The 13,032-nt window shown below is 38.0% G+C and overlaps 1 protein-coding gene across 1 annotated transcript in view; it reads left to right on the top strand.

The window, feature by feature from the left end:
• Positions 1–7,738: 7,738 nt before the first annotated feature.
• The window catches only part of cers5 (ceramide synthase 5), a 41,084-nt gene continuing 35,790 nt past the window's right edge, over positions 7,739–13,032 (top strand). The window contains exon 1 of the mRNA XM_046875155.1: positions 7,739–8,126. Within this exon, the coding sequence (XP_046731111.1) occupies positions 7,954–8,126 (173 nt within the window). The 5' untranslated portion in view covers positions 7,739–7,953. The remainder of the gene's footprint in view (positions 8,127–13,032) is intronic.

Here is a 13,032-nt window from a genome sequence, read left to right as displayed (position 1 = left end):
AAAATAATAATTAATGTGATTATTATTGTATTTTTTTTTATAAATTTCTTCTCAAATATATAACTTTTGTATTGTATTCATTATTATATTTCTTTATATTATTATTATTATTAATTATTATTATTATTATATATAATTTTTTTATTTGCCTGTAACATTAGAATCTATATATTAAATGTACTGTATTGGCAGCTATACTTCTAGTTGCCATCAGTCACAAAGTTACTGGATTCAAACTGTGTACAAAAAAAGTGTCACATGATCTCAATCTTATTACACCCCAGAGATGTTCACGAGGGCCAAGGAGCTATCAAAACAAGTCCTGCACAAAATTCTTGGAAAAGTATTCTGGGAAAATATTCCACAAAGCCCTATTAAATGCTGTATTAAAAAAAAGAAAAAAGAACATGACTGAACTACAATTATGTTACATTATTCTTATGCAAGTGAATAAACATTACTTACTAATAGTAATCAGTATTTCATTATACAATATCAGAAGGTCGTGCACCTAGACCTATGTAAATGATAATGTAGCATAAAAGTGGATGGTCAGTTTTCAGACTGAAAGTGTGAAGATCTACTCTCCATGCAAACCATATCACTGACACTTCCACATTACAAGATGAGAATTGTAGGTGACTGGGGCCTAAACATTAATGACTCTTTACTAATAGACATTTTGCGTGTTAGATGTTTTTAAAAAAAACATAATTTTGTCCGCTAAATGTCTCAGTTTGAACGTTTTCTAATTTGACATTTGACTCTGAGCTAATCTGTTCTTAAGCATTTTGAATAAGATGCTTGTTATTTGTACCCGTAAAAAATTACTCTGACTAATAAAAAGCCCCAAATAAAGTTTTTAATGGAAATACAATTCATTTATTAATTCAAAATGTATATTCTTCTTTATTCTTTATTTTAGATGAATATTTTGGCCTAGCTAGAGCAACAGAGGTCTCATATATGGACTGGTTTTCAATATTTCAGTGGTCATAGACAATCCTCAGCCTTATGGATCTCGACAGTGTGTATCAAAGCCATCTGACTGTAATCCTGTAAATAGTTCAAGGGCTGCCTTTCCATTGACACTGCTATTAATATTGCTTTCTATTAGCTATAATTAGAGGAGTGTGGAAAGACCAGTGAACAGTGAGAATGACTTATGAGACTCTAATTCTGCCTTTATCTCAAATATCAGTTTAATATGGCATCAGTTATTCACCAACCAGGCATAACATTATGACATTATAACATTATGACCGGGGAAGTGAATAACACTGATTATCTCTTCATCATGTCACCTGTTAGTGGGTGAATATATATTAGGCAGCAAGTAAACATTTTGTCCTCAAAGTTGATGTGTTAGAAACAGGAGAAATGGGCAAACATAAGGATTTGAGCGAGTTTGATAAATTGTTGTGGCTAGACAACTGGGTCTGAGCATCTCCAAAACTGCAGCTCTTGTGGGCTGTTCCTGGTTTGCAGTGGTCAGTATCTATCAAAAGTGGTTCAAGGGAGACACAGTGGTGAAGCGGCGACAGGGTCATGAGCGGCCAAGGCACATTGATGCACAGGGCTTCTCCAAACTGTTCCCACAAATTTGGATCCATAGCATTCCAGAAGCAATAAGATTTCCCTTCACTGGAAGAAAGGGACTTTGGTCAACCCTCTGACAAACAGTCCCATACCATTGTCTTTCCTCCATGTTTACAGTTGGCACAATGCAGTCAAGCAGGTAATGTTCTCCTGGCATTCACCATACCCAGAATCAAGCATCTTAACACTTAACAGAACGTTTTCAGCATCCCATAGTTGCATGCTTTGTACCACTTCATCTGACGCTTCGCATTTTAATGAAGCTGCTCAGCCATTGAAATTCAGTCCATAAACCTCTCACCGAGAGTTAATGCGTTGATATTAATGCCTGTGGAAGTTTGGAACTCGTCAACTATGGAATCAGTAGAGGATTGGTGACTTTTATGCAACTTTACATGGTCTACCGCTTTGTGTTGCTGCTGATAAACGCTTTCACTTTAAATTATTCCACTTTTAAGAACTCACTTATTGCAAAGGTGACTTTCTAGCAAAGCACTTTGCTTGAATTTATTGAGCTCTTTAGAACAACATGTCTGGATTAAAAATTATGGACAGAAACTACATTTCCCAGCAGCCACTAAACCTAGATAACTCACACTGTCTGTAATTAGCAATTGTATATAAGAACCACCTTTTATGGCACTCTTGGTCTTTCGTTTGTCTTTCAGCACTTTTTGTTGTTTCATACTTATGCTTTTGTTTCAAGTTCTTTGTTTATATTTCTAGTTATTTTTATTCATAATTTTTGTATAATTTTTATTCAAAGTTTTGTTCATACTGTTGCCGATGAATGTTTGCTCTATAATATTCTGGATATATTATTATAGATACAGTGCAACATACCAGGTAATTCAATTGTAGGAAGATCTACTTTGTCCAAACAAATATTTAAATGTATGTTCAACTTTTCTTTTCATTGAAAAAAAACCTTCCTAAGAAAGATGAACAGCTTTACATACTCTTTGCATCTGGACAGTAAGTTTCTTCAAACATTTAGTTGAAAAACTTTACCATGCCTCATGAAAAAACCTGCTAATGGTGTTATTCTCATGTTGGATATCTTTTTCATATTGAGATTCAGTTCATCCCAATGCAGTGTAGTTCAATAGGATTTAGGTTCAGTGACTTTGCATTGTCTTGTATGGTGAAGCTGCTTTCCATTAGCCACCGTCCAGATTAAATTGCATGGTGTTGAAGTATGGAATGCTTTCCCTTTCACCTAGAATAAGTCTTCAAAACAACCCCAATATATTAAGTCACCACCTCCATGTTTGACTGTGGATGTGAGGCAGTTTGCTAAAATCTTCTGTATTCTGTCTAATATAAGTTCTTCTGTTAGAGTCAGAAATGTCAAATTTGGACTCATCTATCTGTCCAAAATTTCTTCCAATCACATGCGTTGTGCATATTCATTCATTCGTTCATTTACAACATATATTATTAATTGTTATACCATAGTCATGTAATACAGCAGAGAATTTATCGAAGAGTTTTTGTGAGCAATCTAAAAACGTGAAGGCTGGTTCATACTGAGCGAATCTAGATTTATCCGAGTTAAATAATAGTTATTATTTTATATATATAATATATATACATTTTTCGGTACAGGGCTTTCACATGTGTACCAAATGTACATTTTCTTTACTTGTGGAACGTAGTTAAAATCTGAGTTCTTTAAGGAACGTATTAAGTGTCGGACCGTAGGTTTGTTTAGTCTCCGCCTTGCACTTTGAGCGCAACTAGAGTTAGTGCAGTGTCACTGTGGCTACTCACTCAGTAGCGGAAATAAGATGTGTTTTGCGCATGCATGAAAACGCAAAAAAATAGGGCTAGCGTTAGCCTTTAACCAGGAAGTGGATTTTTCTGCATTTTATGTCCAGCTTCCACCTTAAAAAGAGAAAATCTTGACAATTCTGCATATCGAGGGAATGAATAAATAAAGCACAGAAGGAATAAAAACAGATGTTAAAGTATGCTGAAATAAGTAGAACAGTTGAGTAGATCATATCTTTGGAAAATGTAATATTAAATGTAAAACACACACACACACACACACACACACACACACACACACACACACACTGATGGCTGTGCTGACCTTGGACTTGCTAAAACACAGTTGACCAGCAGATGACATGACTCCCCAAACCACCACTGACTGTGCAAACTTTACACTGGACCTCAGGCAACTTGGATTCTGTGCCTCTCCAGTCTTCCTCCAGACTCTGGGACCTTGATTTCCAAATTAAATGCAACATTTTCTTTCCTTTCATCTGAAAAGACGACTTTGGACCACTGAATAACAGTCCAGTACTTTTTGTCCTTTGCCCAGGTAAGACACAAGGAATGAGTCAGTTGTAGCCCATGGATACGTCTGTGTGTGGTTGCTCTTGAAGCACTGACTCCAGCTGCAGTCCACTCTTTGTGAATTTCCACAGTTCCTGAATGAGCTTCGTTTTACCTTTTTCTACCACATTTATTCCTTCCATTTAACTTTCCATTAATGTGCTTGGATACAGCACAGTGAACAGCAGCTTCTTTAGCGATGACCTTTTGTGTCTTACCCTCCGTGTGCAGGGTGTCAATGATCGTCTTTTAGACAACTGTCAAGTCAGCAGTCTTTCCCCATGATTGTGTAGCCTGAACCAGACTGAGACACCATTTAAAGGTTCAGGAAACTTTTGCAGGTGTTTGGATTTAATGAGCTGATTAGAGTGTAAAACCACAAGTTCAAGGATTCTCTGAATTCTAAGGATTGGGTAAGTGCCCTCTAGTGGAATTCCATGGCAAAGAATGCAGAATCCCTACTGACTGCATTGACTCGTGCCACTCGGATCTGTTCACTGAGTGATTCAGAAGGATTTGAATCCGAAAACGTCTCTATCTCTAGTTCATACTAGATAGAAAGAGGGGGTTTATGGTTAATCAAAAATAAGAGACCTGTTGCTACATTACTCAGTTGCTGTTTTTTAAATCTCCACATGATGGCAGTACCAACAAGCTGATACATTGTAGTGCCCTATGCTGCTGTCTTCTAATCGATCTGCAAAAATTTCCCAAGATCTTGAGTCATGAAGGTTTTGTTTTTTTTCGCTGAATATAATCAGTAATGTAACTTTAAGTTGCTCTACGAAACAGAGGTAGAAACATACAGTCTTCTTCTACTTCTTCTTCTTCTTCTTCTTCTTCTTTCAGCTGCTCCCATTAGGGGTCGCCACAGCGAATCATCCGTCTCCATACCCCCCTGTCCTGTACATCTGCCTCTTTCAAAACAACTACCTGCATGTCTTCCCTCACCACATCCATAAACCTCCTCCTTGGTAAACCTCCACCTTCTCCTCCTTCCTGGTGACTCCATCCAAAGCATTCTTCTACCGATATACCCCATGTCCCTCCTCTGCACATGTCCAAACCATTTCAATCGCGTCTCCCTCACCTTGTCCCCAAAACGTCCTACATGCGCTGTCCCTCTAATAATCTTGTTTCTTATCATGTCCATCCTCCTTACTCCCAATAAAAAACCTGAGCATCTTCAGCTCTGCTACCTCCAGCTCCACCTCCTATCTTTCAGTCAAAACCACACAACATCACAGGTCTCACCAAAGTCCTATAAACTTTCCCTTTTACTCTTGCAGATACCCTTCTATCACAAGGTAGAAACATACAGTACCTGTCCTGAAGCTAGGTGAATACTTGGCCAACTTTGTTTATTTAATAATTCATCTATCTATCTATCTATCTATCTATCTATCTATCTATCTATCTATCTATCTATCTATCTATCTATCTATCTATCTCTCTCTCTCTCTCTCTCTCTCTCTATCTTTATTATCTTAATAAAACAAGCAAACAAAGACATTAGCATGTTATTTAAAAAATGAAGACTTTGCTCTGGTGGAAAACTTACTGACTACGAGTTTTTAATTTTTGTTAAATAACAGCACATTCCTGATTGTTTTTAGGACTTATAAGTCTATGTGTATGAGCTGTTATAAAAACAGTAGTATGTTGGAAGTCAAAATTATTTACAATAATGAGCCACAACCACTGATTGGTTACATGAATAACGCTGATTGTCTCGGTACAGTGGAACCTATCCAGGGGTGGGACATACTAGGAAGCAAGTGAACAATCAGTTCTTGAAGTTAACGAGCTGGAATTGGAAACAAGGGGAACATGACAAAGAGTTCCAGTCTTCAGATTTTCCAGATCTGGATGAGTGGGACATGCCAGACAAACAAGTCCAATTGAGTCCAAAAGACTGCTCTTCAGTGCCAGAGATTTAGAGAATCCATGTCTTGATGGATCAGAGCTGTTCTGACAGCACATGGGGAACCTACGCAATATTAGCCAGGTGGTTTCAATGTTATTGATAAGTGTATGCCCTGTAAGACTGCTAGATTTTGACTTTCAATTACTTTTTTGTTTTGTTTTTGCTGGTTTAAATAACATTCTAAATCCTTGGACATGAAAATCAACGAATTAATGCTTTAAACATGATTTTCCAAACCCTTTTCAAGGTCTTTCCCATAAATCTAAATGCAGAAATCAGTTTAGTTTCTGTTTCTATTGAAAAATGAGCCACTTGATCAGGGCTTGTAACTGAAGCTCCTGCCATTTGGGCCCTAAATATTGGAACCCTTTACTGTTAAAAAAAATATTTATCCAAAATTGAGACAATTATGATCCACTCAGCAGATTATACATTCACATTCGACTCTATAAACTTCCACTGGTAGAAACAGTGTGGTCTCTTTCAGTGTACACTGTCTCCCCCTGGAGGATGCCTCTCTAAACTACCAGAACAAAGGAGGCAGAACACTTCCTCATCCTTATCACGTGTATAAGGGTTGCCAAATGGAGTTATATCCCATTTAAGGCCTTGATTATTGGCAATGAAAACAAGCTTTTAAAAGGAAAAATAGAAATCAAGAAAATTCAGAGGAAACTGACATGGGTATCGGAAGAGCATGCACAGAAACACCATGCAGACAGAACCCATGGAGTTACACTATATATCCAAATATTTATGCACACCTGACATCACAACCATATGTGCTTTGTGAACATTTCTTTCCAGATTTAATTTACAGTAACTTTTCTCCATTATTTTAGAAAGGATTTCTACTCTATGTTCTACTATAGGTCACTAGACCAGTGGAAAACCAGTTCAGGGTTGAGGTCAGGGTTCTGTGCTTCCACACAGGGTTGTGAAGCACAACGACAGCTTGAATTAATTGCTGCAAGGGGATACATAAAGCTCTAAACTAAACTAAACTAAACTAAACTAAACTCTGACCTGCGAGTTTGTATCTTGCGAAGACAAATGACAAGGGATCAGTATGTCAAGGTGTGACCTCTTCAGAAAACACACGGTGAAGAAGCACTGCTAATAGTGGTGTCACAGCAACCTGTTTTATACAACACAGCTTCAAAATTATGTAAAATCCATTCATTATATTATTTTAAATTCAAATTCAAATTTATATGACAATATAATTAATAATTTCGCTGCATACACAAACAGATTTTATATTGACATTGTTAGATGTTATTTTCTCAGCAGGGATCCACAAAGATGTCAAGTGTGATTGTCATGATGTTAGTTAGTTAGCTGAAACAAACCATCCCTAACTTTAACTCCCTTTAAGCCCCCCAACAAACTGCCCCACCTAATAAGGCAGTACACTAAATAATACAAACTGCGCCACCTACTGGGGTGGTACAGAATGAGTCACACTCTTGATACACTACACACACCTGGCACCAGGTGAAGGGCAGTGTGTAACCATGTGATTTGGTATATGCAACACACACACACACACACACACACACACAAACAAACAATACACAAAAGCTGCCTGGCATCTACATTTACAACTAAATACTTATATGTACTTATATAGAAAGATGTTATTACATGTTTCATTTGATTTTTTACTCTATATTGTTTATTTTATTTAGTTTGTTTGCTTTTATTTTATTTGTATTGAATTTCTGTTGTTATTTGTTTGTCTGTTCCATAATTCTGTATCCAAACTGGCAATACGTATGTTTTATGGGGATAAATCTTAAGTCCTGGTCTTGAAGGTCGGAATCGTTTAAAAACGTCCAATCTGTCAACTAAATTCTCGTTCTAATCTGGCAACCCGGTGAGGGTGTGGAAAGCAGCTGTCGATGGAGCCTCACTTTTCACGGTACACGTTTGCTGTTGTTCGCGGTAAAAGGGGGCGGTGAAGAGGCCGACCGAACCCCCGTTTTGTTGTTGTTTTTTCTTTTTTTCTATATATATTTTTTACACATCCTTCTTCAAGAACCGGCTTTTTCTTTTCTTTTCTTTTTTTTCTTCTAATCATGGCTGGTGTCTCAGCCTGGTTTTGGAGTGAGGATTTCTGGCTTCCTCACAACGTGAGCTGGGCGGATCTGGCGAATCCCGCGCCTGGGGTAGAGTACCCAAAAGCCGGACACTTATTCAATGCTTTCCCGCTGGCCCTGGGCATATTCGCATTTAGGATATTTTTTGAAAGGTATGTAACCTTGTTAAACATTAAAACATATTACGATTTGGCTTTCAAAACTCTGCCAAACAAAGAGGGAAGAAGTAGTGACTAGGTCCATTTTCTTGTACTAGTGTACTCATTAGTATCAGTCCATCCCATTGTACTGTACATACTATTTAGTACGCTAGTACGAATTCTTCTAGTACAGTACTTGGGATGGGATTTCCGCACATTTACATTTATGGCATTTATCAGCCGCCAAATGCCATAAATGTTAATGTGTGAAAATCCTTTCGCAAGTACTGTAATAGTGAGAATAGTGCGTACTAAATAGTATGTACAGTACAATAGGATGGACTGGTACTACTGAGTACACTATCTAGTACGCTTGTATGCACAGCAAAGCCTCAGGATTTCCTTTAGTACTCTATTTGTTGCTGCTCAAATGATGAATGGTTCTTTTGTTGAATTATTTTCCTGGGATTCATAAATAAATGTTTATAATAAAGATCTTCAAAAATAAAATAATAAGGAGGATGCTCTCAGGCAATGTGTATCATCAGGTAGTTTGCATGATGCTTATTGGTGGCCATGAGTTTCCATTACCTGTTAGATCCACTTCCCAAATGCCTAATGAATGCCCAAGAGCAGCATTTGCACACCAGTCTGCCTAAAGCATGAGGAACGGGATTAGGATTAGGATTTTGAGGTCACGTTGGGTGTTTTTTCTTCCTCTACTCTGTTCACTTTGAGTGCTCTGGAGAGAGATGGATCATAATTGAAAGCAGGCTAAAGAATTACTCGTATTGGGTTGCCGGTCTTGTGATGGGTATAAAACACACAGGATGACTAGAGTTTGCTGTTTCGGACAATGAGGCCCTAAATGGATGTGAGGAAATGGTGTGGACTGGAGCGACTGGACACGAAATGCAAGTTGGGTAAAAAGATACCACTTTGTTCTTTGTGCTTCCCAAATGTGGATTTTACTTGGCGGTTTCATTTTGCATAAATGTTTTGAATGTGCGTTACATTTTTTTTTTACTATCGTGTGCGTCCACGCCAGATTTAAGACTCCTTAGACAAAATTCCAAAAAATCTGGATTCCTTGTTCACACCTGAAAAATCAATAGTCATTCGAATGTATTTTTTTTTATTTGGGTACAAAGTGTCGCACAAATCTGTAGATGTCCCTGTAAAAATAACGCAATTTCTAACTCTCGTTGTACCATTTAAAGGAACGTTAAACGTTGACTTTTCTCGTATTAAAGCCAATGTTGACATTTTAAAAGAATAGGTTTAGTGTACTGAACAGCGCTGCTGCAGTCTACGTGCTTGCGCAACGTGAAAAAATGCTTCCTCAAGGAACCAGTCAGTGATGCTGATGCTATCTTGCTCTTCCTGTTACGGTGGAGTTTTTTAATGGTTTCGAGTCCGGTCCCACTGGTTTTATAAAAGTCTCTCTGTGGCAGCAGAGTATGTGCAGTATCTCCGTGTGCTCTTGAAGCATGCGTAGTACGAGCTTTCTTTAGCCTGGCCGGGTGAACCGGTCCCACACGAGACATTAAGGATCTCTGTGTAAACTAAAGTTACTTTCATTCTAAGTGCTGAATTTAAACTCTTTTTTTTTTTTTTTACTCATGTGAACGATTTCCACACACTCATGCCAATAAGAGTCTCACACACACACATGTCCATCACGTGCCCATGGCAATCTTAATAATCTTCATTCACTCAACCGACTCGGCCCAAAAATTATTTAAAACCTGCCCCAATAATCACATCTAATACCAGTAATTGCAAACTTCTCGAGAAATCACATCATAACCACAAAGTTTAATCATAACAATCTCAGAACAATGATCACACACTCATCCCAATGCTTACACACAGTAGTAATTAAAACAAACAGTTCAATAATCACACACTAATCCCAATAATCACACTACTGTTTACACAATTAGCTCAACAATTGTACACACACTACTAATCACCCACACCCACACTAGTAACTTAACACTCTTAATCACATGACTCACCCTTGAAATAATCACACCCTCACTCCAAATCCAGACAGACCCAAATAAACTGCTTTTTGTGTGGGAACTTTTGTTATTGTGCCTGGAGGTTTGCTTGACTTTGCCCTGGATATTACCAGGACACCGAAATAAATCTTGAGATTTTGGACTTGTTTGAACCTTAATCACATCTCTGCCCAAATCCCCAATTCCCCCCCTTATGATTAAACCTCACAACCAGCCACTTAACCCCAACGGGTAACTCCAGAATGGTGTTCCTGTTACCACCCCCCTCCCTCCTCCCCTCGGCTCCTTGTCACCTGATGTTTACCTTTGAGGACAGCAGGTCCTTCCAGGAGTTTGTTGTCTTTACTATCACCATTGTGAAGTTCACGTTGCTCCCCTGCCATGACTCCGCTCCGGATGTTTCAGGCTAGTCCAGCTTATTTGGCGGTCCAATTAGCTTAGTTGGTCTAAAGAGGATTGATGTGGTTTTACCTGGGTGACTGGGGACCGAGTGATGAGGAACGACAGTGGAAGCTCTAATACCCAGCTGGGGAGCTGCATTTCCCCGCAGGCCCTGGCATTCAGCCAGTCTGTTCTCGCTCCATCATTTATTTATTTATCAGTGGTAACTTCTTCACATGCACTCTAATCCCTGACGAACAACACATTTGGTCTGTGGCCATGACCGTGCCTTAACACGAAATCTGGAAAAAAATAAAACCCAATTTAATCACTTTTTGACTAAATGCCTGTTTACTTTATTAGGAGCAATTATTTACACCTGAAACCAGCCAATCAGGAGCATGTTGAGATATATGGCAAAAGTTTACGATCCTGGTGACATCGATCATGCTATGGCTATTGGTGGCAGATTCATTATTATAATCTTTTTGGAATTGTAAATCATTCTGGGAATTCATTTAGAATAGTGCACCTCGTTCTACAGACAGATGAGATGAAAGAAGTCAGAGAAGAATGTTCAAACTAGTTCAAGTTAAGGCCAGAAAGCTCAACCACTCATAATTCCGTACGCCCATGGTGAGCCGATCTCAGAACGCACAACACGTCGAACAATAGACTACTACAGAAGAAGACTGCATCGGGTTTGAATCATATCAGCTAAGGAATCTGAGCGAACACCAAGTACAAGCTCACAAAACTGGATGGTTTGGTAAATTGGAAAATGCCACCTGGTCTTTTTCAGTGAGATTACGCTCATGGGAGCCTCAGGTCCTTCTTGCCTTGAAGGTTAGAAGGTTAATTAAAGTGACTGGTGAGCGTAGATAACTCTGACCCCCCGGCTCATACATAACAGTTAAGACTTAAACCCATAAACAGCTGCAGAAACAAATAAATATGTTTTCGTTTAGTTTTCGTGATCTGCTTATAAATAGCGATGTCCGGCCTGAACTCTGTTGACTGCAGTGCATAGCAGACACAAGAAACATTATAAAAATAATGTAAAAGTACTGTAAATTTAATAACTCCTTATTACAAGATATTAAGATTTCGATTTAATGCTGTATTTTAATTTCTACCTAATTGATCATGATCTCAATTTGAAAATATATATATATTAAATATATTTATTTATCAAACCATTTTTTTTCTGGCATCGTTCAGTATTTTATCTAAAAGTTCCGGTTTAATTTGTACCCATCCATAATTAAGACAGAAATATAATTGCTCTTCGTTATGTCGTTTCCCAGATGTTGCTTTAGTGGAATTCAGCTTGACATTCACTGTATTAAGAAACGTTTGCTAGCTGACCATAAGATTCAGATGTGTTTTTTGAACATTCCAGTCTGGGGAAGAACCACATATGGCTGGAAATGTCCCAATACTTTTGTCTATATGGTGTACATAGATATGATTGATAATTTGTTGGTTTAGGTATGGTATGTCAATCATTACTGTTCTGAAATTCCAGCAGTTACAGTGTTGGGTGTAGCAACATGAAGCAACAAGTCAAAATAACAATGTAATAGATTGCAGCGTTATAAAGTCAAAAATGGTGTCAAAGATGGGAACCCCATCTTTTTCTGGGAGACACCAAATAGTGTACAAACAATACTCAGTGTGTTGAGAGGATGCTCAGTATGAGGATAGGACCATTCTAGAGAAAATATTTTTGCAATTTAACTGTATAATGCATTTCATAAACCCGGCAAGTTTTTATTGGCTGACTCATGCACACATGATGACCTCACATTAGGACATTTACATTGCGGTTAATTTTCTTTTCTTTTTTTCCCCTGGAGATGCCCACACCCATGCTCTGCTCATCCTCATTTCCCAAGAGCGAGGTCTACACACTCGCAAGATGTTTCGAACCAAATATTTTCGGACGCTGCAACACAGTACACAATCGCAATGCATAGTGTGAATCTGTTTGATAAAAATATATTGCATTTGCATGCATTTTGATGATATGTAAATGAGCCGTTCATTAGAATAGGCCCCGAACACGACTTCTGCTTGTTGTCTGCTTTCAGAAGCAGATGATCCCCAGCCTGAACATGAATTTTCTTTGGAAAGTTTCTACTAGGTGAACTGTAGTTCTGCAGAATTCAGAAGCTTTGAAGCATGAGCCAATAGGGAAGAAGGTGGGTTAGGCCTGGAATTTTGTTTCTAATCCTACAGTTTATTGTACTGGGAAAGCGCAACGAAAGGGTTGTTCAAGTCAGAATTCCTAATCGGGAAAATTGGCAGCATCCATGGATGTATTCGCAGATATATACATCTGATGTCGGAAAAAAGTGCACAGTCAATATATTTCGTTTTTAAAAATGATAAAACTCGATTGTATTGTGTATCTCCTGTTTCTCCTTTACTTTTTTAATTTTTTATTTTCATCATAATTTCGTTGATTTCAGCTCCATCTTTTTTTTTTTTTTTTTTTTGAACTTTGG

The sequence above is a fragment of the Silurus meridionalis genome, chromosome 19, assembly GCF_014805685.1.
Source record: "Silurus meridionalis isolate SWU-2019-XX chromosome 19, ASM1480568v1, whole genome shotgun sequence".
NCBI classification, from domain to species: domain Eukaryota; kingdom Metazoa; phylum Chordata; class Actinopteri; order Siluriformes; family Siluridae; genus Silurus; species Silurus meridionalis.
The sequence above is the reverse complement of the archived record's forward strand: the minus strand, read 5'-3'. Positions and strand labels throughout refer to the sequence as shown.